This window comes from Macrotis lagotis, chromosome 5 (genome assembly GCF_037893015.1).
Source record: "Macrotis lagotis isolate mMagLag1 chromosome 5, bilby.v1.9.chrom.fasta, whole genome shotgun sequence".
Taxonomy (NCBI): domain Eukaryota; kingdom Metazoa; phylum Chordata; class Mammalia; order Peramelemorphia; family Peramelidae; genus Macrotis; species Macrotis lagotis.
This window is the reverse complement of record NC_133662.1, coordinates 189964028-189987804: the sequence shown is the minus strand read 5'-3', so window position 1 is coordinate 189987804 and position 23777 is coordinate 189964028. Positions and strand designations below refer to the sequence as shown.

General features: G+C 36.4%; 2 protein-coding genes across 14 annotated transcripts in view; one reads left to right on the top strand and one right to left on the bottom strand.

Annotated features, from left to right (window-relative positions):
* The window catches only part of LOC141487907 (PHD finger protein 10-like), a 48507-nt gene extending 46953 nt beyond the window's left edge, over positions 1-1554 (top strand). The window contains 1 exon segment of the mRNA XM_074187494.1: positions 1478-1554. Coding sequence (XP_074043595.1) covers positions 1478-1554 — 77 coding nt within the window.
* Positions 1-23777, bottom strand: part of ERMARD (ER membrane associated RNA degradation) — a 183086-nt gene that overhangs the window by 136316 nt on the left and 22993 nt on the right. For 7 of the 13 annotated variants that reach the window (XR_012468611.1, XM_074188100.1, XM_074188098.1 and 4 more), the window contains one exon: positions 23112-23285. Coding sequence is in view for 12 of the 13 variants with exons in the window: in XM_074188100.1 (XP_074044201.1) it covers positions 23112-23285 (174 nt within the window). In the remaining variant the exon portion in view is untranslated. Of the gene's footprint in view, positions 1-3418; positions 7719-12318; positions 12524-12741; positions 14809-14955; positions 15635-15761; positions 16400-16712; positions 16932-17709; positions 17839-18858; positions 18939-21028; positions 21113-23111; positions 23286-23777 lie in introns of those variants that run through there. The other 6 variants (XM_074188108.1, XM_074188107.1, XM_074188111.1 and 3 more) reach the window with 6 other exon arrangements.

Genomic DNA, 23777 nt, shown 5'->3' with positions numbered 1-23777 from the left:
TAACCAGCTTCAGTACTGAAAGAGAACTAATAATAATAGAGGAGGAAACTGAGGTCCAGAGAGATTAGACCCAAGGTCACAAAGAGAGTAAGGGACAGAAGTGAGATTTGAGCCCCTGTCTTCTATCTCCAAGGCCACTATACTTTCCAAGGAACTGTCCTCTCTCCCATGCTTCCCATATCATCAATGTGCGTACTTCCTCTATCCACACAGACTACAACTGCCCTAGGATTTAGTAGAAGGTCTCTAAGAGTTACTGTGACTCACAGATTTCATCACTCTTCAACCAACCTGCTTCTGAGCCTTTCATATGTAGCGTCATAAGGAATATGTGCCTTGATCCTAGGGAAAAATCCTTAGTAGTGGGTTATATTTGTTACTTTAAAGTAGAAAATATCTGGGGTGAGGAAGGATACATCAGTATATAGAAATAGTTTTGAAGGCAGTTGAAGATATGTGAGGGGATAGTCCCATGAAATGATGAACTAACATTCATGGAATCTTCTTTTTTACTTACAATGTGATGAATTTACTTTGTTTTTCCATGTCTTAGTTTCTTCCTTGAAAAAATGGAATTAATAATACTGCCTCTGTGACAGGATCTTCAGAGCCAATCAATTTATGATCACAAATGCTCTAAAAAGGAATTTGTGGGTGGTGGTGGCATTTAATAATTTTAAAATAGGTATATCTGCTTATTTTTTAAAATATGCTTTTTCATCCATTTGGATTTTTTGTATGTGATTATATTAGAATATATTAAAAATATTTTTGAAAGTAATGAGCAGGGGGCGGCTAGGTGGCGCAGTGGGTAAAGCACCAGCCCGGGAGTCAGGAGGACCTGGGTTCAAATCCAGTCTCAGACACTTCATAATTACCTAGCTGTGTGGTCTTGGGCAAGCCACTTAACCCTATTTGCCATGCAAAAACCTAAAAAAAAAGTAATGAGCATAATGTAAATCAGATCTAAGTATTAGATCTAAATAAATAAATAAGATCTAAGTCTTATTATTAACAAATCTACCAAGTTCAATGTTTCAGAATGGACAATCTAGAACCAAAGCCCAAGTTGATTCTGATTACCAAGATTCCCTAAGAACAGAGGTTAACAGACTGTAGTTCAAATCTGAACCACCGCCTGTTTTTGTAGTCAGTCAGCTAAGCATGGTTTTGATATTTTTAAATAACCTTTTATGGTATTTAATAATATAAAATCATCCTTAGTTCATGGGGCCATACAAAAATAGAAAGCAGTGAGTCCTGCCCTAGAACCTTGTCCAGAAACCAGAGACACATGGTCATATACCTTAGGTTTACTAATAGTATAGCCAAAACTGCTCTGGCTTTACTGAAACTTTTTGGTGGGGCTACAAGTCATACAATCACCACACCTTTTTTGATCTATATTGAGAATTTCCTTTGTTGTCTTAAAAAAAAAAAGATGGTACGAATGAGCCTTTGCATGTCCACATTGCAGATCCTGCCTTACCACACCATGGGATCAATGGCACCTGCAAGCAGCATGGGCAGATTTATGGTAATGCTGAGGTGTGAGTCTAGTCTCTGCTTAGCAATAAAGATGAGTTGTGATGAGATAATTTCCATAGCAAATATATGCCCTGTGCATTTCCCATTTGCAGCAAATCAATCACAGTTCTTTAAACAAAGGATTTTTTATGCAATGAATTCTCTGTGATACTGAGATTAATTTTACTGAAGATAGAGATCTGATTAATGACCATCTTATAGCATCCTTTCTCTTTCTTATGGTCATTAACCCATGCTATTCCTTTTAAAGACAAGAATTTCTATTTTTACTACATGGTCCCAGATTGAAATTATAATGATGTATTAGCACTTTTCTTCCCCAAGGCTGAGAGAAATCAAGAGACAACTCAAGCTAAGAAATCTATGGTCTTTATTTAGCCTATGACAGTATTTCTACAGATATTTTTCATTCCTTTGTAGTTGGCAAACTCAGGTCAATAATTGATTTTGCATCATTCTAGCAAAACTTAGGGTTGATTCACTAGTGGCCAGGCGAAAGAGAAAAGAACTCATCTTCTCAGAAGCGATGATTAAACTACAGTTCATTCCCATACAATAAATTTTTATGCTAATCAGAGGTAAAGAGAGACTTTTCATTCATTTCTTTAGCAGCCTCCCATGGGCGATGAATGAATCCAGGCGTCAGAGCAGCTCTAGTTCAGCATTAACAAACACTGCCACCAAGTGGCATCCGAGAAGAACTGCAAAGACTGACAAAATGCTCGCAAAGACCCCTAAAGAAAATCAAAGCTCTTTCATGGGTGGAAAAAAAGAGTTGCTGATATTTGCATAATGCATGTTTTGCTAAGCGATTTGCACACATCTCATTCGATTCTTACAGCAACCCCAAGAGGCATTCAGTGCAAACATTATTATCATCTGTGCTATATTGACAAGGAAGCTGAGAGAGATTCTTCCCACTGGAAAAAGAGCTAAGACTCAAACTTGAAGGACTCTGATTTCAAACCCAATGAAGTTTGGGGGTTTTGTTTTTACCCAATCACACTACATTCTAGAATAAAGTGGCATCATCAGATCCTCTGCGAAAGCCACAAATGGGTCACAGGGAGGCTCATCATACTAAAGTCATTAAAAATAAAATAAAATTCAAATAAAAAAAAAAGCTGGGCAGCTAGGTGACACAGTGGATAGAGCACCAGCCCTTAATTCAGGAGAACATGAGTTCAAATCCAGCCTCAGACATTAAATTTTTCAAACTGAGTGACCTTGGGCAAGTCATCTAACCCCATTACCTTGCAAAAATAAAAACCAAAAAGCTCCATTCTTTGTCCCAAGGCATATCAACAAAGTTGAGTCAATAAATATTAAATACCTACTAGGTTCCACACACTGTGCCAAGTGCTGGGGTTACAAATACAAAAAAAAAATAGTACCTACCTTCAAGGATCTTACCATCAAAAGAAAGAAGGCAAAACTCAAAAGGAAGGTGAAGAGTGAGAGAGGGGGTGGTTCCCAAAATAGAAGGAATGGTAAAAAAAAAAGTCAGAAAAGTCCCAAAATAGTGCAGCCAGGTTGGAAATGAGATTTCTGCTCCTAGTCTCCTCCTAAATGATGGCTACAAATGGTGACTATAAAGTCCATGACTTGACTCTCTAATCCAGAAGAGGGGAACCTTTTTCTTTCCCTGCCAAGGGGCCATTTGGATATTTATATCATTAGTCTATATTTGGTCAAACATTTAATTCACACCTAAAAAGCTCCTAGATGAGACGTGGCAGTGACATAAATGGCTGTTGGCCATTCTAATCAATGAGGAAGGGGTAGTGATGAGGTTGTGAATACCAAGGATTTAGTTTTACAGGATAGACTTCCCAGGTTGAGCTACTGGCATTCATAATAAAAGATAAAGTACACTGGAGCAATTAGTTGTTATTGTTTAGTAACTTTGTGACTGTGACCCCATTTGGGGTTTTCTTGGCAAAGATACTAGTGTTTTTGCTGTTTCTGCCATTCCCTTCTACAACTCATTTTTACAGATGAATACAGTTGTGACTTTCCCAGGGTCACGTGGCTGGTGTCTTGAGACTTCCTGACTTAAAGTCCAACAGTATATTCATTAGACTACCTACTGGCCCAAGTCCCTTACTATTGGGGTAATATATCAGAATGTTGAGTTTTCTAAGAATGAGGTATTTATCTTAGTGTCAGAATCAAGGTTGAGTCTAGCTCAAGATGTGATAGAATGAAGAGTTGGTTGCCTTTAAAGTTGTCCCTAGGGGCAATTAGGTGGCGCAGTGGATAGAGAACTGGCCCTGGAGTCAGGAGTACTGAGTTCAAATTTGACCTCAGACACTTAATAATTATCTAGCTGTGTGGCCTTGGGCAAGCCACTTAACCCCATTGCCTTGCAAAAAGAGCCTAAAAAAAAAACCTTAAGTTGTCTAAATGAAGTATGTGGGTAGATTTATTTGCTCAGCTCTCTAATCAATGAGTACCTAAATATAATCTTTCAGGATGACGAATTTCCTCATGGTGATAAAGCCATGATTATGGTGGAGTCTAGCCAGATTTCAGCTGGTAAAAAATGGAAGAATTGACTGGTCAGGCAGCTCAATTTAAATGGAAGTTGAATTGATGTAGTCATGAAGAGCATAAGTAAAAGGGTTACCATAAAGATTATTCCAATTTAGGGACCAGGATATATTGCAGAAGATGAGAAGACCAATTTTATTAATGTAATGGACTGACTATAAAAATTCAATGTCTTTATCATGATACAACTGGCTTGAGGTTAAAGTGTATGTGCATATATATTTAATTCTTGTATGATTGGTTCTTTTCCATCATCAAATATGACCAAAATGATATCACTAAGATTGAAACAAATTAGTATGTACTACTGTAGTGATCAGACCAATTCAAGCTTAGAATGTTCTTCCACAGGTTGGGCACAAATAGTCCATATGAACACCTGGGGTGGGTACTCTAAACTTACATATCACATGTCCTTTGAGCCATTTCCATTTTGCCTTCCTCATAGAGTGCAACCCCCTCAGTGATGAGGGCACCCCATCCTGTAACAGTGTCTCCCATGCTATATGATCAATTCTAAAGTTCATTAATGAGACCTTCCGGGTGTCTCGGTATCACTTCTTCTGACCCCTTGTGAGCACATGCCCTGTGGGAGTTCTCCACAAAATAGTATTTTGGGTAAGCATATATCTGGCATGCTAACATGTTCAGCCCATTGTAGCTGCACTCTCTGTAGTAATGTTGGAATGCTAGGCAGTTTAGTTCAAGGAAGGGCTCAGTGTCTGGTATCTTCTCCATATAGCACAATGCATGTATAATAAATTACATATTACATAGGAGCAATAAGACATTTATTTCACTGGTATATGCCGAGATAAGTTTCCTTGTGATGGGGTATTCTTGAGGCACGATCATGGTGGATACCAGGCCAAGAGTTACAGCTGGTACAAAATAAAAAGTTGACTAGCCTAAAAGCCTTCTTTAAATAGAGGCTTTGAGAAGAGTTTTATTACCATGTTATAAAACAGCAGTCATCAAATCCATGTGCTATTGGTTAAAAAATAGACCTCAATGGAACAGATTAGACAAAAACAATGGATGAAACTCAATATTCAATAAAACTGAAAACATAAATTACACAAGAAAAAATTTATTTGACAAAAACTGCTGTGAAAAATGGAAAGGAGTCTGGCAGAAATTAGGCTTAGACAAACACGTTACATATATTCTGTAATATATTATAAATGAATACTATTAAAAACAGAAAATAAACAGATTATATTCATCTCATAGTTATGAGCAGAGATGCATTAAGAGAGTTCATTACAAAAGAAAATAATTTTAAATATATGAAATTGAAAAATTAATGCACCTAGGATAAGAGGGAAACAAGTTGAATGGGGAAAAATCTTCATATCAAATCTCCCCAATAAGGGATTGGTGGTCATAAAATATAATTAATAAATGTTATTTATATAAATATATATACACATATACATGTGTACACACACATGCACAACTAATAGTCATTCCCCCAATATGTTATCAAAAGATTTGAACAGTCTCAAAAAAAGAATTGCAAAATATATACAATCACATGAAAAAAATGATCTAGATCATTAATAAGAAATGCATAATTAAATAACCCTAAAGTTTCACCTCACTCCCTGCAAATTAGTGACAAAATGAGAAAAAAAAGACAATAGTGAATGTTGAAGAGGTTAGGGGAAAATAGTCATATAATGTTGCTGAAGCTGCAAAATGATGCAACCATTGTGGAAAGCAATAAATGAAATGACTAAAATGTCCAAATTCTACAAAAAAAAAAATTATTGGGCTGCTATTCCAAAGAAGTATTGATAGAAAAAAGTTTCCATATATACCAAAATATTTATATTATTTTTTTTTACCATAGAAAAGATTTGGAAACAAAGTAGATTCTCATCAATTAGAGAATGGCCAAATAAATTATGGTACAAAGATACATAGCCAGTTGTTAAGGATACAGAAAGCTGTAAGAAATGATTCATGTGATGAATCACATAAGAAAAAGATCTAGAAAGATATAAACTGATGCATGGTGAAGCAGGTCCAAGGAAACAATATATACAATGTAAATGTACAGCAAGGTAAATGTAAAAAACAATGCATGAATTAAAATTGAATGTAATAAAATTATAAAGATCAAACCACTCCTTCATGGAGGTGGGAGGTCCCCAGTAGTTACACACTAAAATTTTCGGACTTTTTCCAAGTACTGATCAGTAGTGATTTTTTTCCCTTTTTTTTTATTTTTACGTTTTGTTTTTTAGAATATCATTTTATATGTGATGGCTTTTGGCGAGAGTATAAGAGAAAGTGAGGATAACTAAGATGATGAGAAAAATACGTAAATAAAAACTATTTTCAAAATGAAGCTGAAAAACATATTGTCTCAAGCAGGAGTACTCACTCAATAATAGAATGTATTTAGGAGAGCCAGGTGTGAGAAGACTTACTAGTAAGATAAAGAGTTGGGTTATGAAGAGCTTTAAAAGTCAAACAGAGGTTTCTATATTTGATACACAAAATTAACAGAGAACCAAAGTGTCATTACTGGGTAAGGAAATGACATGATCAGACCTCCACTTTGATAGCTGAGTGACTCTTCTATTGTGTGTGAGATGATAAGGACCTGCACCAGGATGAGAATATGTCAGTCAATAGAGAAAAGGGGATATAGAGGAGAAATACAACAAAAGTAGAAACAATAGGACTTGGCAACAGATTTGATGTGCTGGAAGGGAAGAGTTAAAAGCCAGTTGTTAAGGATGATACTTAATATTTTAAGTCTGGGAGAGAGGAAGGGTGGTAGAGTCTCTGGAGAAGAGGTGATGAACTCAAGTACATACATTTTCAGATGTTACAAGGGCTTTTTCCCCCTCTCCCAGGACTAGGAGAAAAAAAGACTAGGGGGAAAGAGGGAGATTCATGATAGTCATTCAAATATCTACCTATCTACCTATCTTTAAATCTCTAAAATATATAGATACATAATATATTATTACTTATATATTATTTAAATCTATATATACATATATGTAAATATATATACATATATACATATATATATACACACATACACACACACACACACACACACACACACACACACACACACCTACATTCACTTTTTTTTTGCAAGGCAATGGGATTAAGTGACTTTCCCAAGGCCACACAACTAAGTAATTATTAAGTGTCTGAGGCCGAATTTGAACTCAGGTCCTCCAGACTCCAGGGCCGGTGCTCTGTCTACTGTCCACTGTGCCACCTAGCTGTCCCCTATTCATACACACACACACACACACACACACACACACACACACACACACACACAAATCAATAAAACATTTTTTAAGTTCACAGAAAACAAAATGAAGCAAAACCTTTTGGAACTACAAAGTTGAATGTTACAGACTTAAAAAATCAAGCTGGAAGCTGAAACCTGTTCAGGAAAAAGAAAAAAGGGTAGGTAGCTTTGTAAAACCATATTAACAATCACAGTGCTTTAGTGCTTTTAGAATAAGAAGATATATTTTACTTTCCTTAAGCTTTCTTAGAGTTAATAGAATGCCTCTCAAATGAACATATTATTTAATAAATGAGCAACACAGAAAAAGGTAAGTCTTCACAGAGATCTGTAAAATAAAAATAAAACTGCATTAAGGCTTAAAAGCATTGGCATAAGAAAATTTAAATAAAGCAATTAAAGAAATGATAATAAACTTAGAATGAGCTTAGAATGTTCTTCCACAGGTTGGGCACAAATAGTTTATATGAACACCTGGGGTGGGTACTCTAAACTTACATATTACATGTCCTTTGAGCCATTTCCATTTTGCCTTCCTCAGAGTGCAACCCCTTCATTGATGAGGGCACCCCATGCTGGGCAATCCTGTGCCAGTGTCTCCCATGCTATATAGGATCAATTCTAAAGTTCATTAATGAGACCTTCAGGATGTCTCAGTATCACTTCTTCTGACCCCTTGTGAGCGCATGCCCTGTGGGAGTTCTTTGTACATTTGGTACTAACCAAAAATCCCTACATCATCAAATAATTCCATTATTGCAGGAAAAAATTATATCAAACACTGTAGAAGCTTAGAAATAAAAGAACTTAATTTTATTGCAGAAAACGTTTTCAACAATGCACCCTAAGATGAGGTTAAACAAGTTTCTTCCCTCTGGTCATGCACTGATCACTGTAAAAGTCTAGGACAATCAAAACCTCTGCTACCATGAATAAAAAAAGTGAAACTTAAATCAAAATAAGTTTAGTTGATTTTCCTCAGTAGTACAAAAAAAAAGATACCTATATAAAGCAACATGGAATTATTTATCTAATCTGACAGGACAAATTCACATACTCCTGTCAGTAATTTTCTAATTAGAGGTTGATGAAACTCAAATAAAACTGATGACTAAAACTACAATTCACAGAGATGATTTAATGTGATCATAGATTCACAACTGAAAGGAACCCTCAGAGGTCATCTAGTTCAGGAGTCAGCCTGAGTTTTTTAAAATGTAAATGGGAAGTATCTAACAAATTTTTAAAATAAAAGAGTAAAACACAGATGATATGAGTTTCTAAGTTGATATGCGGACCATGAGGATCTTTATGTATGGTTTAGTGCTCTAGCTCCCATTTCTATTTGAGCTTTTTTACAGATAAGAATGCTGAGGTTAAGTTTCCAAAGTCACACTAGTATTAGGATTAAAAGCAGGATTTGAAACTAGTTCCTCTGACTATAAAACTAGTGTTCTTCCCACTGTTCCACTGGGTCATTTGTTTTAGTAAAATGAATTTTTTTGGTTCCTCTTAAAAGTGAACGTTAAGGCAGCTAGGTGGCATAGTGGATAAAGCACCACTTGGAGTCAGGAGTACTTGGGTGCAAATCCGGTCTCAGACACTTAATAATTACCTAGCTGGGTGGCATTGGGCAAATCATTTAACCCCATTTTGCCTGGCCAAAAAAAAAGTGAACACTAAAAAAAGTTTTCACAGTTTGACTTAAAGGTATAGATGAAAACAAATATTTAATGCAAACAGTGAAATTTCTAAATTTCTATTACTTAATCTGGTAGAATTACTTTTCCTTAAATCAAATGCTATAACCTTCCTTGGCTTTCTATGTGCATAGAATTTAAAGAAGCTTGAGAAAGTATATTTTAGACTTCAGGCCAAGATGGCAAGAGAAGACAGGCACAGTTCTAAAGTCTCCTGATCTCTTCCCCATCTATCACATGAAACAAACCACTTAAAAGAAATCCAATCCACAAAACCCAGAAAGAAAAGCCAGGAGAAGGAACATCTACCTCAGGATTTGTCTCCCGCAGCAGTCTTGGCTGAGTGGGGGGAGGGGGGGGTGAGTCTGGGGAGGATCAGCCCTGGATCAGGCAGATTGACAGCTGAATTGGAACCGGGAGTCTGAGGGCCCGAGAGCCGGACCTTCTGGATCAGCGGTGGGGTTGGATGAAAGGGGCTTGGGTCCCCGGAGAAGCAGAGGCACTGGTGTTGGTGCTGTCCCCCTGGAGCTTGGGGAAGGGGCTGTGGGGAGAGGTCTGGTGCAGGAGAGCTGCGGACACCATTGCTGGGCTACTCTGACGCCTCCATTGCACTGAGGCCTCCTCCAAAACAAACAATTGCAAACTACTTCTGCCTCAGGCTCCAGTGTGTGAGTAAAAGAACCAGCCCAGCTGAGGAATGACCTCAGGCCAGGGTAAAGCCCACCATTGATTGAAAGCAAAAGAATTCAATAGCTCCAATTCCCTCCCTCAAGCAAAGGGAGAAGGCCTCTCAACCAAGGTCACAGACACTCCAGAGAAAGCAACCAGCATCTCCTACTGGCCAGACAGAGAAACTGCACTCAGTAAAGCCTTTAGCGATCCCAAGCCCAGGTGAACCAGCCCCCTCCCAACTCAAGGTCTTCGCATAATGAAGAAGGGTCAGCGAAAAGCTGAATCCATAGAAAAATTCCTGGAAGGGAAAGACCCCAACTCAGAGAGACCTGGAACCTCTGAGGAGAATACAATCTAGTCTCCAGCACAGAAAGACTTCCTTGAAGAAATAAGGAAGGAACTTAAAAATCTGGGAGAGACAATTAATACCTTGCAACAAGAAAACAAAACCTTAGAAAGTACAATTGGACAAACACAAAAGGAGAATAAATCTCTCAGATCCTCAAATGAGCAAATGCAAAAAAGAAATTAATTCTCTCAAAAACCTCAATTGGTCAAATGGAAAGCTCTTTCAAAAGTAGAATTGACCAATTGGAAAAGGAGTTGCAAAAGGTTAATGAAGAAAACTCCTCCCCCCCAAAAAAAGAATGGAGCCTACAGAAACTAATGACTCCATGAGACAGCAAGAGTCAGTTAAACAAAATCAAAAAATAGAAAAAATAGAAGCAAATGTAAAATACCTCATCAACAAAACCACTGACCTCGAGAATAGATCAAGGAGGGGCAACCTGAAAATCATAGAGGACTTCCTGAAAACATTGAAGAGGAAAAAAAGCCTGGACTCAATATTACAGGATCTAGTGATGGAAAACTGCCCTGACATCATCGAATCGGAGGGCAAAGTAGTTATTGAAAGAGTACATCAATCCCCACCAGAAAAAGATCCTAAAATGAAAACACCAAGGAATGTTGTGGTCAAACTCCAGAACTATCAGATAAAAGAGAAAATCCTGCAAGCAGCCAGAAAGAAACAATTTAAATATCAAGGAGTTACAGTAAGGATCACACAGGACCTGGCTGCATCAACTTTAAGGGATCGAAGGGCCTGGAACGAGATATTTCAAAGAGCATGGGAGCTTGGAATGCAGCCAAGAATCTACTTTCCTGCAAAGCTAAGCCTTCTCTTTCTTCCAGGGGAAAAAGATGGACATTTAACGAAATGGAAGAATTCCAAAAATTTCTGATGAAAAGACCAGAGCTAAACAGAAAATTTGGACATCAAACAGGAGGTTCAGGAGACACATGAAAAGGTAAAAAAAAAAAAAAGGAGGGGGCAGTAAAAGGAAAAAAAATGCAATCCAGTAAGTTGAAACTGGCTATATCCCAGCATGGGGGGAGGGGGGGAAGAGACTCTCATAAATCCTGAAAAATGTAACTCTAACAGATAGAATATACCTAGTCAGAAATGATGGACATCCATGACCTATCCATGAGACTGCTATCTAATGGGATGTAACTGGCTTTAAGCCCACTTGGGAGAAAGACTCTAATAACTCTCAGGAATTTTGACTTCGATAGAATATACTGAACTAGAAGGGACAGACATTCAGAATTTTCTATGACTTAGAATGATCTAAAAAAATACACTACCTCCCTAAAAAGGGGGACAGGAAAGAGACAGGAGGAGGGAGGGGATTGAATGGGACAAATCTCATTACACTAAGAGGTACCAAAAAACCTATGGTAATAGAGGGGAAGAAGGCAGCAGAGGAGAAACACCTGAATCTTCTTCTCATCAGACTTGGCTTAAAGTCAACCTACACATACTCAGTTAACTTATAAAACATCTAACCTTTCAAGTATTAAAAGGGGAAAAGGGGAGGGGGGATGGAGAAAGGGAAGGGGAGTGGGGAAAATAAGGGGAAATAACAAAAGGAAGGGAAAGGAAAAGGGAAAAAGGGAAAGGGGAAAGAAAGGGGAGGGTGTGATATAGGAGGGCAAACACACTGAAGGGGGTGGTATTCACAAACAAAATACTGAGGAATATGGATAAAAGGGGGGGGAAGGGGGAAAAATACAAACAGAGGGAAGATAGCACAAAGGGCAATAAAGAATTAGTAATCATAACCTTGAATGTGAATGGGATGAACTCTCCCTTAAAACGTAAGCAAATAGCAGAGTTGATTAAAAACCAGAATCCTACAATATGCTGCTTACAAGAAACTCATTTGAAGCAGAGGGATACATATAGAGTAAAGGTAAAAAGTTGGAGCAAAATATATTTTGCTTCAGCTGAAGTAAAAAAAATAACAGAGGTAGCAATCCTTATCTCAGGCAAAGCAGCAGCAAAAATAGATAGCGTTAAAAGAGATAAGGAAGGAAACTTTATCCTCCTAAAAGGTACCATAGATAATAAATTCATTTCAATATTGAATATATATGCACCCAGTGGGACAGCACCCAAATTCTTAGAGGAGAAGCTGAAAGTATATTTTAGGTTTCAAGAATTTTCAACCTAAGAGGAAATAACAGAAGGGAAAACTTTTATACTATTACCTTTTGATTCATGAAGAATTTTCATAAAATAGCTTTATTTGGGGAGTCCTTGGCTAAATGTATTAACATTTGCTTTTTTTCACTAAAAGCCCATATTTTTACTAAGACTATATGTGTAATATTGATGGATTCATCCCATTTGTTTTTTTCTTGATTGGAATAAGTCACCAAGTTCTCAGTATACTGTAAGACTGACTTTAAGAACCTGTTGGGAAAAAAAAAAAGAGATAGATTAGTAAAATGTGCCTTTTTTTGATACTGGTTTATCTATCAATTACTCTGATTATTTAAATTGCTTTCTATTCTTTTCCCAAATGCTATCAAACTATCCTCTTTCTAAATCAAAAACAAGCCTAGACTAAGCAGAATACATACATATATACATATATACATATATATATATATATATATATCATTCTCTTGATACAATACTATATACAAATAGGCTCTAAAAAATACCTGATAGGATTCTAAGATTGGGGCAATTAGAAAATATGAGAAAAATGTATTAAAGTAGAAATTTATCCCACTTATCCATTAAGACTTGAATTGTTTACTCTATACCAACGCATAAAATGGAAGGCACAAAGTCATTAGACTAAATGTTGGTTCTTTTGAAAAGAGATTTGTTTTGAAAAGATATTTGTTTTCCCAGCTATCTTTAGGTGCTTATTAAATAGACTTGATGACCTTTCCGAGGAATAAACATGAAAAAATTAACATAAATTCAAAGTCAAAGCAGATAATCTAGAAGAAAAGTAAATTTTTCCTGACAGTAAATATTAGGTTTAAATAATATAAAAAAAATGCAAACTTCTGCCAGAACTGTTTCACAGATTCTCAAACATCCAGATACAAGTTAACCAAATATTAGAATCATAGAACCTTAACCCAGGTATTTTCTCTACAATATTCCTGATAGGCTTAGCAAGCCTCCGCCTGAACAAAATTCCAGTGATAGAAATCAGCCCGAAAAACAGTCTATTCTATCTCTTTAGAAAAATCTGTTAAGAGAACTATTTCTCAAATTCAATCAAAATTTGCTTTCAAATCTTTTTCCAACCCCAAGTTCTCCCCTTTAGAGCCACAAAGAAAAAAATTTCTCTTCTTCATCTTCAAGTATTCAAAGATAGTTACAATGTTTTCTCCTCTCACCAAGTCCTTTTCTCCCCCAAACTATTCTTAATATATTATGATTTCCAATCACACTTCTGGTCCCTCTTTCCCCTTACTGCCCTAAGTTATACTTTTCTGGACATGGTCCAGTTTATCAAAATCTATCTTAAACTGTGGTACCCAGAAGAAAACATAAATACTTCAAGATATAGTTTGATCAATGCAGAATAAAGTGAAACCATCATCTACTTTGAGCTAGGTCAGAAACATCAAGACAATGCATACCATTACACTCCCAAGTGGAGCCTGAACCTGATTAAGAAGCCACTGAGAAATAATTAATGAAATCTGCATAATTATACTAAAACTTAAAGAATGTTACATTGTAAAATTAAGCCAATATCTGGCCACATAAGTCTGTATGAGGGCAGTGGCCCCATTTCTATTTGAGTCTGACATCACTACCCTAGGACACCATACCTCTATTAAGTCTGGTGTAATCTGCTGGGCTTTTTGCTGCCTCGTCATTCTGCTGACTTAACTTGAGCTAGCAATCACTAGGCTCAGAGGACTGTACTGAGGGCAGGAAGAGACCCCATGTATTATCTACACCAACCCTATTTTACAGATGAGGAAACTGAGGTTCAGAGAAAAGACCAAGGAACTAACACCCAATTCAAATCAACTTCCTCTAAGTTGAGCATTCTTTCTACTATACCATGCTATTCAAAGCTCTAAATTTTGAGTTGCCAGAGCAAATGTAAAGGAGATTGCTTTGACTACCAGCTATAGCCTCAAAAATTTTTCAAAGAGTTAATGTGATCTTTGTAGCTCCATGACCCCATGTGTCCCTGTATTTTTCAGAGCTTAGGATATAGGCAAAGAAGCTCCAGAGATTAATCTGGTCTTTTGGCCCTGATGCTAGAGGAGGCTTTAGACATTTTGGAAATACGTTGTCCTCTCCAATATTTGAAAAATTCAGCTCTGCCAAAAATATTTTGCTCTAAGTCATTCAGATAGAATAAGAATTTATCATATAAAAAACAGCCTGGATCTTTTTTTTAGCAACCATTGAGGCTAAGTGTATGTATAAATTACATATGAATGTATAAATTAATTGGGAACACAATTGTTAAACACTTAACTGTGCAATGCCCTCATATGCTTAATGCTGAGGAGACAAACAGAAAATCCAATTCACTGCAAGGCAAAACAGTGCCCTCTTGATGTCACTGGTCCTCTTCCAGAAGGAAGAACAGATAACTGCCACTCTACCATCACAAAGGGTAGAGGTCTCTAAAGGATCCTTACCACTGGTGCATTAGCAGGGCAGAAGTGAGGCCTGGAAAGCTAAATGGCAAGGATCCAGTTCAGCTGGAATACAAAGAGGCACAAGGCTATGTATAAAAACCATCTTTAGCATTTCTTTAAGTGATAAAACAATATCTGTTTCTGGAAGATAGTAGCAGGAGCTAGGAAGGGATCGGGGCAGAGGTTACTACTATTCCAAGGGCTTTGTTAAAAAAAAAAGGGGTAATGAGCTACTTCTTTGGTTGTCTGAACAGAGGTGATTTTTCCACTGTACTAGCTCTCCTGCCTGCTGATGGAAATAGGTCAGTGGTTGATTTAGGGAGTGGTTGTGCTGGTAGAACCATATTACCATCATCCTTGCTGATGGAAGTGGGGCTAGGTTGGAAGTGTGGCCCAAGGGGGATACTGTTATTATCTGGGGTCTCAGAGATGAGGTCCTACATGTAGGCTTTCATTGAGTAGAGGGTAATAGTGGTGGTTTAGCCTGTTTCATTCATGACCCTTTCTCTCCTTAAAGTATCTTAATATGTCTGCTTGAAAGGTTTGCAGAATACATCTCTCTTATATATCTAGAGACAGCAGGATGTATTTAATGGCTTTTGATGGTTGCATAGAAATATTCATTTTATCTGTGCCAATAACAACACTCCTCTATTCTCAAATAAAAGAGAAACATTGAAAAGATTCACTATATTTCTATATGCCATCTCAGGGGAACAATGTGGAAAGATGATAAACTATGGAGACTGAAGAACTGGATTCAAATCCTATCTCTGATACTGGGCAAGTCACTTCCCTACCTCAATTTCTGCATCTGTAAATAATGGGGTTGCACTGGTTGGCTTCTACAGTTCCTTCCAGGACTAGATATTCCATCCTATATAAATGTCTAGAGGAAAACGCTTAATAAATACATCAATCTATTGGTTAAAAAAAAAGAAGATAGTCAAAGAGAATGGACAAGTAAAAACAACAGAATGAGCTATTTAGTTCATTTAAAAATATTATATACTTACTTTAAGTACTGCTGGTATTCACAAATATTTTTTTCATTAACAGTATGAATGTTGACCAATTCCAATGTGATCAGCAATAATATTAGCTGGAGTACAGGACACAAAAGCTTGATACTAAAAATAAAATAGAGTTTACTAAAAATGTTCTCTGCATCTCAAAAATTACTTTTCTACTGAAAAAAATCTGTTTACCTCTGCCACTCTGTCTAGCTATCAAAGGGATCTTTCCTAAGCACAGATCTGACCATGTCACTGCCCTACTACAATCCTCAAAGTCCTTCAACATCTGGCCCTAGCCTCTCTGGACCTCACTTCCTAACCTTTTCCTCAGCTGCTCACACATGATGCTCCAGATGATTGGCACTGACTCACACACAGTTAAGAGAATGCACTCTCTCCTGACCTCCTCAAATTATCCCTTCCTTCCTTCCTTTAGGACATGGTCAAAGAAGCACTCTCTGCAGGAAGTCTTTGCTTCAGGGCAAGTCATCTGGTGAAACAATTGCCCTCTCTTAGTAGCTGTCATCAATTCAGCTAAGTTACCACCTTCCCTTACTCTATAAAGGTAAACAACTGACCTGAGCATTGCCGTCTGAGGACTCCCCTCCACCAACACAAATCGGAAACTTAGATTTATCCTAGAGAATATTCAGAAATTCAGGTTTTAGTGGTGACACAACTAGCATATGGATCAGAGTAGGACTTGAACCCAGGTCTTCCTGACTTCAGACTAGAGGTTGAGCCACCACACCATGCTTTTTCTAGCTGCTGCTAGTAGATATTAAATTCATTTTAGTAGACAGATTTCACATTTACTAAATATGAAAAATCTAAGATTTTTTAAAAGTAGAAGTCTTAAACTTCAGCTTTCACTGAATAAAGAAATTAAAACTACACCTAAAGTGAATGTTATAGTATTGCTCCCACATCCAAAATATATATTTTATGAACCTGCTTAACATGCGTAGATAGTTCTGTCTCTGGCGAGACCGAAGTGTCTTTTGCATCCACTGTTTAAATCTTATTTCTGTAGTGGCAATAATTTGATCAGACACTAGGTGGCATTGCACACTTATTTTCTGAAGAATTACAAGGACTTCAAGGACAGACCGTGGACAATATAAAGTGCGGATGCGTTTGTTGCAAAGTTCATGAAGCAAAAGGGACCATCTAGAAATCAAGAAAGAAAGCTTTAATCACCACATGCTTTAAAATGAACTCACAAAGGATACTTTCTCAAAATATGAGTAACTTTTGTGAAAAAAACAGCAAATTTCCTAAAACTTATGTTGATACACCTGGCAGTCTTCTTACTCATTTAATTCATAACAAGTATCTATTGCATAGTTCTAGGAACTAGAAAACTATCTCTCAGTTACAAAAAATAATTTACAAAATTTAAAATACAGGTCTTGCAAACAAAAAAATGCTTTAATGATGCTCAAGAAAATTGAACACCCATCAATTGGAAATGCCTGAACAAGTATGATATGATTGTGATGGAATACTATTGTGCTACAAAAAATGATAAGCTAGATAGTTTTGCAAAACCTGAACTGATGCAAAATAAAGCAAACATAACCAGAACACTGTACATAGTAACAGTAATAGGACACAATAATCAACTATGAAAGATCAGTACAAGGCAATTCTGAAGAACTTATGAAAAAATGTTTTCCACCTCCAGAAAAAGAACTGATAAGAGTGAATGCAGACTGAAGCATGAATTTTCTAATTTCTTTATTTTTTTCTGGCTCTGTTTAGAAACATGATCAACATGGAAATGTTTTTCATGATTTCCCATGAATAACTGATTCCATATTCCCTGCCTTTACAATGGGTGGGGAAGGAAGAAAAATCAGAACTCAAAAAAAAAAAAAATTTAATGTTTAAAAATAAATAATAAGTTTGAAAATAATATAACGATACTCAAGATGCTTTGACTTACTTTGCTGTGGGAGGATTATCCAGCAAGTTACTCAAATTACAGTCACCCTGTAGCATGTAATGTTGGAGTTCAGAGGAAATTTTTATAATCAAATGATGGCAATCATTGGTTTCAGGAGTGTCTTCTAATCTGAAAAATATAAAATTTTAGATTTATAACTAAAATTTTAAAATTTCATATTTGACTAAATGAATATGCAACTAGTTTGTCTAAACAGTCTGCTTTTCATGACTTTGATACATAACATCTCCCAAATATTTTTTCAGTCATATAAAATGTACTTGTTAAGTTTAGTTAGGTTGCTTCAATTATAAATTAGTGGTCTTTTCAATTCAACTTTTGCAAAGGACATATTTGCATTAATACATTTATATGTGTGTATAAATACACAAACACAGGACAACCCTACTGTTATTAGTTTCCTGTCCTATAACTTTGGAGCAGTAATATTTCCTTAATGAAATAAGCATTTTACTATAAAATGCTAAACTAAGGAAGTTTTTTTGGTGTGAAGAACTGTATGCAATTTTATTATTATTAAGTTTCATCTTAGAGATGAAGTGGAATTGGAAAAAAATGAAAATGAGAAAAACAGACTAGACCAAGTATAAATAGTGGATATCTATAAAACTGAAGACCACTCAAAGGACAGTGGAGAGGGGTATAGTGGGCAAGAGCAGGGTGCAATACATTCTAAGTAAGGAATTACAAAAGAAACATAATAAAAAAAATTTCATCAAAGAAATCCAAGAATCATAAAACAAAAGGGGTCTGCATACCATTTTAATGAAAGCCAGAGATATCTGAAAGTCTATCCACTCAACTGGTCCCCTCCCTCCCTAGAACAAAAGACAGAGAGGGAGAGGAGCATTCTCAACAAAGTGACTGGGTCCCCGGAGGCAAAATCATGGCAAGACAAGAACAGACACTGCACAAGATGAGCAGGCAAGGTGGGTTGTGGCCTGAATAGCTGGAGGAAATTCCCTCATTGAGGAGATCATAGAGCCAAGTGGGTATCTGAGTATTGATTTTTAAAAAGTTTTTCTGAATAAGAAATAATTTTAACGCCAAGGATCAAAGGCCAATGAAGATCACCTAACTCCATGACTATACAACACTTGCCCTACCTTTCTTTAGATTCAGGCATACCTGGTTGCTTCCTGAATTTGTTCCACTGGCACTAATGGAAGTTGAGGCCATATTCTGATGCTTTTCTCACAATACAGAATCTAGGAAATCAAAATATAATTAATTTTAAGTAATTTAAAAAATATTATCTGATAAATATATTTTTCAAAATGATACCAAATTTAGAATGAAATGCATGTGAGAAACCCATTAAACTCTATTTTTAGTATTTTTATCCAAAAAATCATTTTACTGCCTGGAATGCATAAATTACAAGTAAATTGTGAAAAAGAAATAACAAGTTCAAAATTAAGTGACCCAAAGTAATGATTATTGGGTGCACATTTACAGCATCTCCTTAATACCCTGAATGTGCAATTATAATGGCCTAGAAACGAATTAACTGGTTGTCCAGTAGACATTTTAAGCTCAATATGTCCCAAACTGAACTCATTATCTTTCCCCCAAGCCCTCCCCTCCTCCTAATTTTCCTACTACTGTGAGGGCACCACCATCCTCTCAGTCACACAGGCTTGCAACCTAGGAGTCATCTTGGGACTCCTCACCATCTCTTGCCCACCATATCCAATCTGTTTCCAAGATCTGTTGAGGTTTTCCATCATAACATCTCTTGCATGTTTTACCTTTTCTCCTCAATCATTGCCATGACCTTAAAGCAGACCCTCAAAATCTCACACCTAGACTATACAAGTAACTTCGTGTTTGGTCTCTAGTCTCTGGTACATCCTACACTCAGCTGTCAAAGCAATCTTCCTTAAACACAGGTCACCCCATAAGCTGCAGTGGCTCCCTGTCACCTCCAGGATCAAATATAAAATGCACTCTTTGGCTTTTAAAGACTTTTATAACACACCTTAACCTGTCCCAACACCTTTCGAAGCCACCTTAAACCTGGCTGCTCCTCAAACTAAATGGTCCATCTGGGCATATTCACTGGCTGTTCCCTGTGACTGAAAAATGCCTCTTTTCCTTTCATCTTCTAGTTCTGAAAACTGTCACCTTCCTTCAAGTATCAGTTTAAGTATGCTTTTGCAAGAAGCTTTTCCCAGTCCTTAATGTTTTACCTTCCTTCTGAGACAGGAAAAAGATCTACTTATACCTAGAGTCCTTAAAAACTGAATTCAGATAATTACAAATAATTTTGATACTGGGCAAGTTACTTTATCTCTGTCTCATCTATAAAATACTGTCCATCTACTAAGGTTATTGTGAGGATCAAATAAGATAATAATTGTAAAATGCTTAGCATAGTGCCAAGGGAATAGGAGGGGAGGGGAGGGGAGGGGAGGGGAGGGGAGGGGAGGGGAGGGGAAGAAAAAAAGGGAATGGAAGGGAAGAAAAAGGAAGAGAAGGGGAGAGAAAGAAGAATTGAGGGGAAAAGAGAATGACTGAGATTGCACTGTGCTGGTGAAGACTGAAGGAGACAAGAATCAAGGGCAATTCAGTGTCAAAGACTGGATCATGGCAAGTTGTTTTAAAATGAAGAGAAAGAGAGGAGAGAAAGCTCAAATTAAATGGCCCCATCTACTCCTCTTCTGAACTGTTTAAAATCTGATCTTCTAAAATGTAAGATGCATGTCATATTATTCCCAACTTTCCTTTCCTTCTGTATTACAAATCCTAAGGAGACAATGTCTCCCTCTTACCTCATACAAAGTTCCATTATTTCTATCTCATTTTATGAGAATTAGATGTAGACAAGTTCCTCATCACTACTACATATTTTGAAGGATGAAATTATCACAAAAGCAAACCAAGTCATTATTATCTGCTCTACTTTTAACAGAAAAAAACTTTACAGCAGATTGAAGTTCTCCATCAGTATCATCCCATGACTAGGCTTTAGGCTTAAAAATGAACAAGTTCAGGGGCGGCTAGGTGGTGCAGTGGATAGAGCACTGTCCATGGAGTCAGGAGTACCTGAGTTCAAATCTGGCCTCAGACACTTAATAATTACCTAGGCGTGTGGACTTGGGCAAGCCACTTAAACCCCATTGCCTTGCAAAAACTAAAGAAAAACAAACAAACAAAAAAAAGAAATGAACACGTTCACACACACACACACACACACACACACACACACACACACACACACACACACACACACATATAGACACAGTCTCTCCCTCTCTCTCTCTCTCTCATATCTTTAGGCAACATGCTTTCTTACCTTCTTTTTAAGCTGAGAAAGTGGATGGAATTGAGAACAATAGCAATTTGCACAGTTGATTAAAGTTTTGATTGATGCATTCTCCTGGTTTTTAAAAAAACAGAGAATACAGATCAGCTTAATCACTGTAACTTTTGTTTAGCTCTATTCTAAGGCTGAGCTAAAAGAGGTTTACTCAAAGAGAAGACAGGAAAACAAATATAATGAAAAAATTGTTCATTAACATTCTATGAAACTTGAAATACAAGGCCAGATTATAGCCAGTAACAGTTTTAACTTAATAAGACATTCTAACAAAATTTTAAAATGACAATAATAATTGTCTTGGTATATCCCACCCCCAGACAAATTTAATAAACATTTATAGAACCTCATATGATATTTACTAGCTTAATGTACTTTTTTGTTTTTTTGTTTTTATTGCAAAGCAATGGGGTTAAGTGGCTTGCCCAAGGCCACATAGCTAGGTAATTTTTAAGTGCCTGAGGCCAGATTTGAACTCAGGTACTCCTGACTCCAGGGCCAGTGCTCTCTATCCACTGTACCACCCAGCCACCCCAAACTTAATGTAATTTTGAAAAAGTTATTTAGATGAATGAAGGAATCATATATTATTAGAGCTCAAAGAGATCTTACTGATCCTCTAGTCCAGGGGTTCCCAAATTGTTTTCCTAGACCCTATACCTTTCTTATATGAGGCAGCTAGGCAGCACAGAGGACAGAGTACTGGAACTAAGGAAAATCTGTTTTCAAATGTGGTCTCAGACCCTAAGTAAGCCACTTCATGTCAGTTTGCCTCATTTTCCTCAAATGTCAAATGGGAATAATTATAATACCTATCTCATAGAGCTGCTTGGAGGATCAAACTAGATCATATTTGTAAAGTACTTAGCACATAATACCAAAACATTAATGCTTATTCCTTTCCCCTTTATTCAATACAAAAAGAAATAGATTGTGGAGTTTGCCATTCACATACAATAAGAAATGAAATAGCAAAATTAATTTCAATAGGATAAGTTTCTCCATATTTCCAAATACCCCTGAATGAGTTTCTCATAACAGCTCTTCAAGTTCAAACTTCTTATTCTACAAACATATGTGACCCAGAGACTCAGATATGAGACTCACCCAGGGACAAATGAGTTATCTATTGGCATGCCAAGAGCAGAAAACCATGCTAAGGTTTTTTTTTCTACCATATCATACAACTCTAGACAATTCTCATTAGCTTTCAGAAACACATCCAGAGGTATTTTTTTTAACCTTAACAGTATTTTTTTCAATTACATGTAAAGAGAATTTTCAACATTCATTTTTGTAAAATTTTGAGTTCCAAATTTTTCTCCTTCCCACCCTTCCCATCCCCTTCCCCAAAATAGCAAGAAATCTGACATAGGTTATACATGCACAAACATATTAAACACATTTCATTATTAGTCATGTTGTAAAAGAAGAATCGGAACAATAGGAAAAAACCATAAGAAAGAAAAACAAAAACCAAAATTTTTAAAAAGTATGGTTTGATCTACATTCAGACTCCATAATTCTTTCTCTGGAGGTGGATCATATTTTCCATCACAAGATTTTTTAGATTTAGCTTTGAGCACTGTACTCCTGAGAAGAGCTAAGTCCATCAGAAGTGATTGTTACACAATGTTAGTATTAAGGTATACAACATTATTCTGGTTCTGCTCACTTCACTCGATATAAGTTCATGTTAAGTTTTTCAGGTTTTCCTGTAATGTAATGTAATGCTCACCATTTCTTATAGAACAATAGTATTCTATTATAGTCATATGCCATAACTTGTTTAGCCATTCCCCAATTGATGGTATTCCCTCAATTTCCAAGTCTTTGCCTCCAGAGGTATTTCTAAAAAGTGGTTTAATCTGCTTCAAATTAAATTTATAGAAAATTTGCAGACAGATCTGTCAAGGAGAATTTTAGAAATGAAATCAATAAATATTCCATTTTCAATTTTCCCTACTAATAGAGATATAAGTGATTCAAAATAGAATTGAGAACTGACTATACCTGGTAGCAAATATAATAGACAATAATTTTCCTTCAATAGTATTACCTTAGAAACTGATAATACATCTTCTCCAACAAATCTGAGTAAGAGTACAATGGAAAAGGCAAATAGTTGATTTGCAACCTCTTTTGGAAAATCATTTAAGCTGATCTCTCCATGACTTAAGTGGTCTCTTACTCGGGGGCCATCCTGATAGTTCAAGAAATCCCAAAGAAATTCCTATCAGAAATAAATGGATATAAGGCACATGTAATCTTATTAGTGTGAATAGCCTGAAGCCAACTATAGAATAAAAAAATAACTCAGGAGAAACTTCAGAGCAATCATTATATCATATGCAATAAACTGTACATACTTGCTTTATATAAAAAATCTTACTTTGGCATAGGATCACAGGATTTGGAGATACAAAGAGCTTTAAAAGTTATCTAGTCCAGCCCCCATATTTCACTGATATGGAGCTGGAGGTCCAGAGAAATTCAATAACTTGCCCAAGGTCATCCAGGTAATAAATGATAAGAGTCAGAATCAAACCCAGAACTTTTATCTTCATGGTCATAGTTCTGAGTACTATTACATATAGAATCCTAAGTTCCTGTAAACCTTTTGCAAACACTTATCTCTTACAGTCCATTTTGGGGCACAACAAAATAAAATTCTGCATGTTTCACAAATATGCATAATACATCATACAGCAAAGTATTAATAATA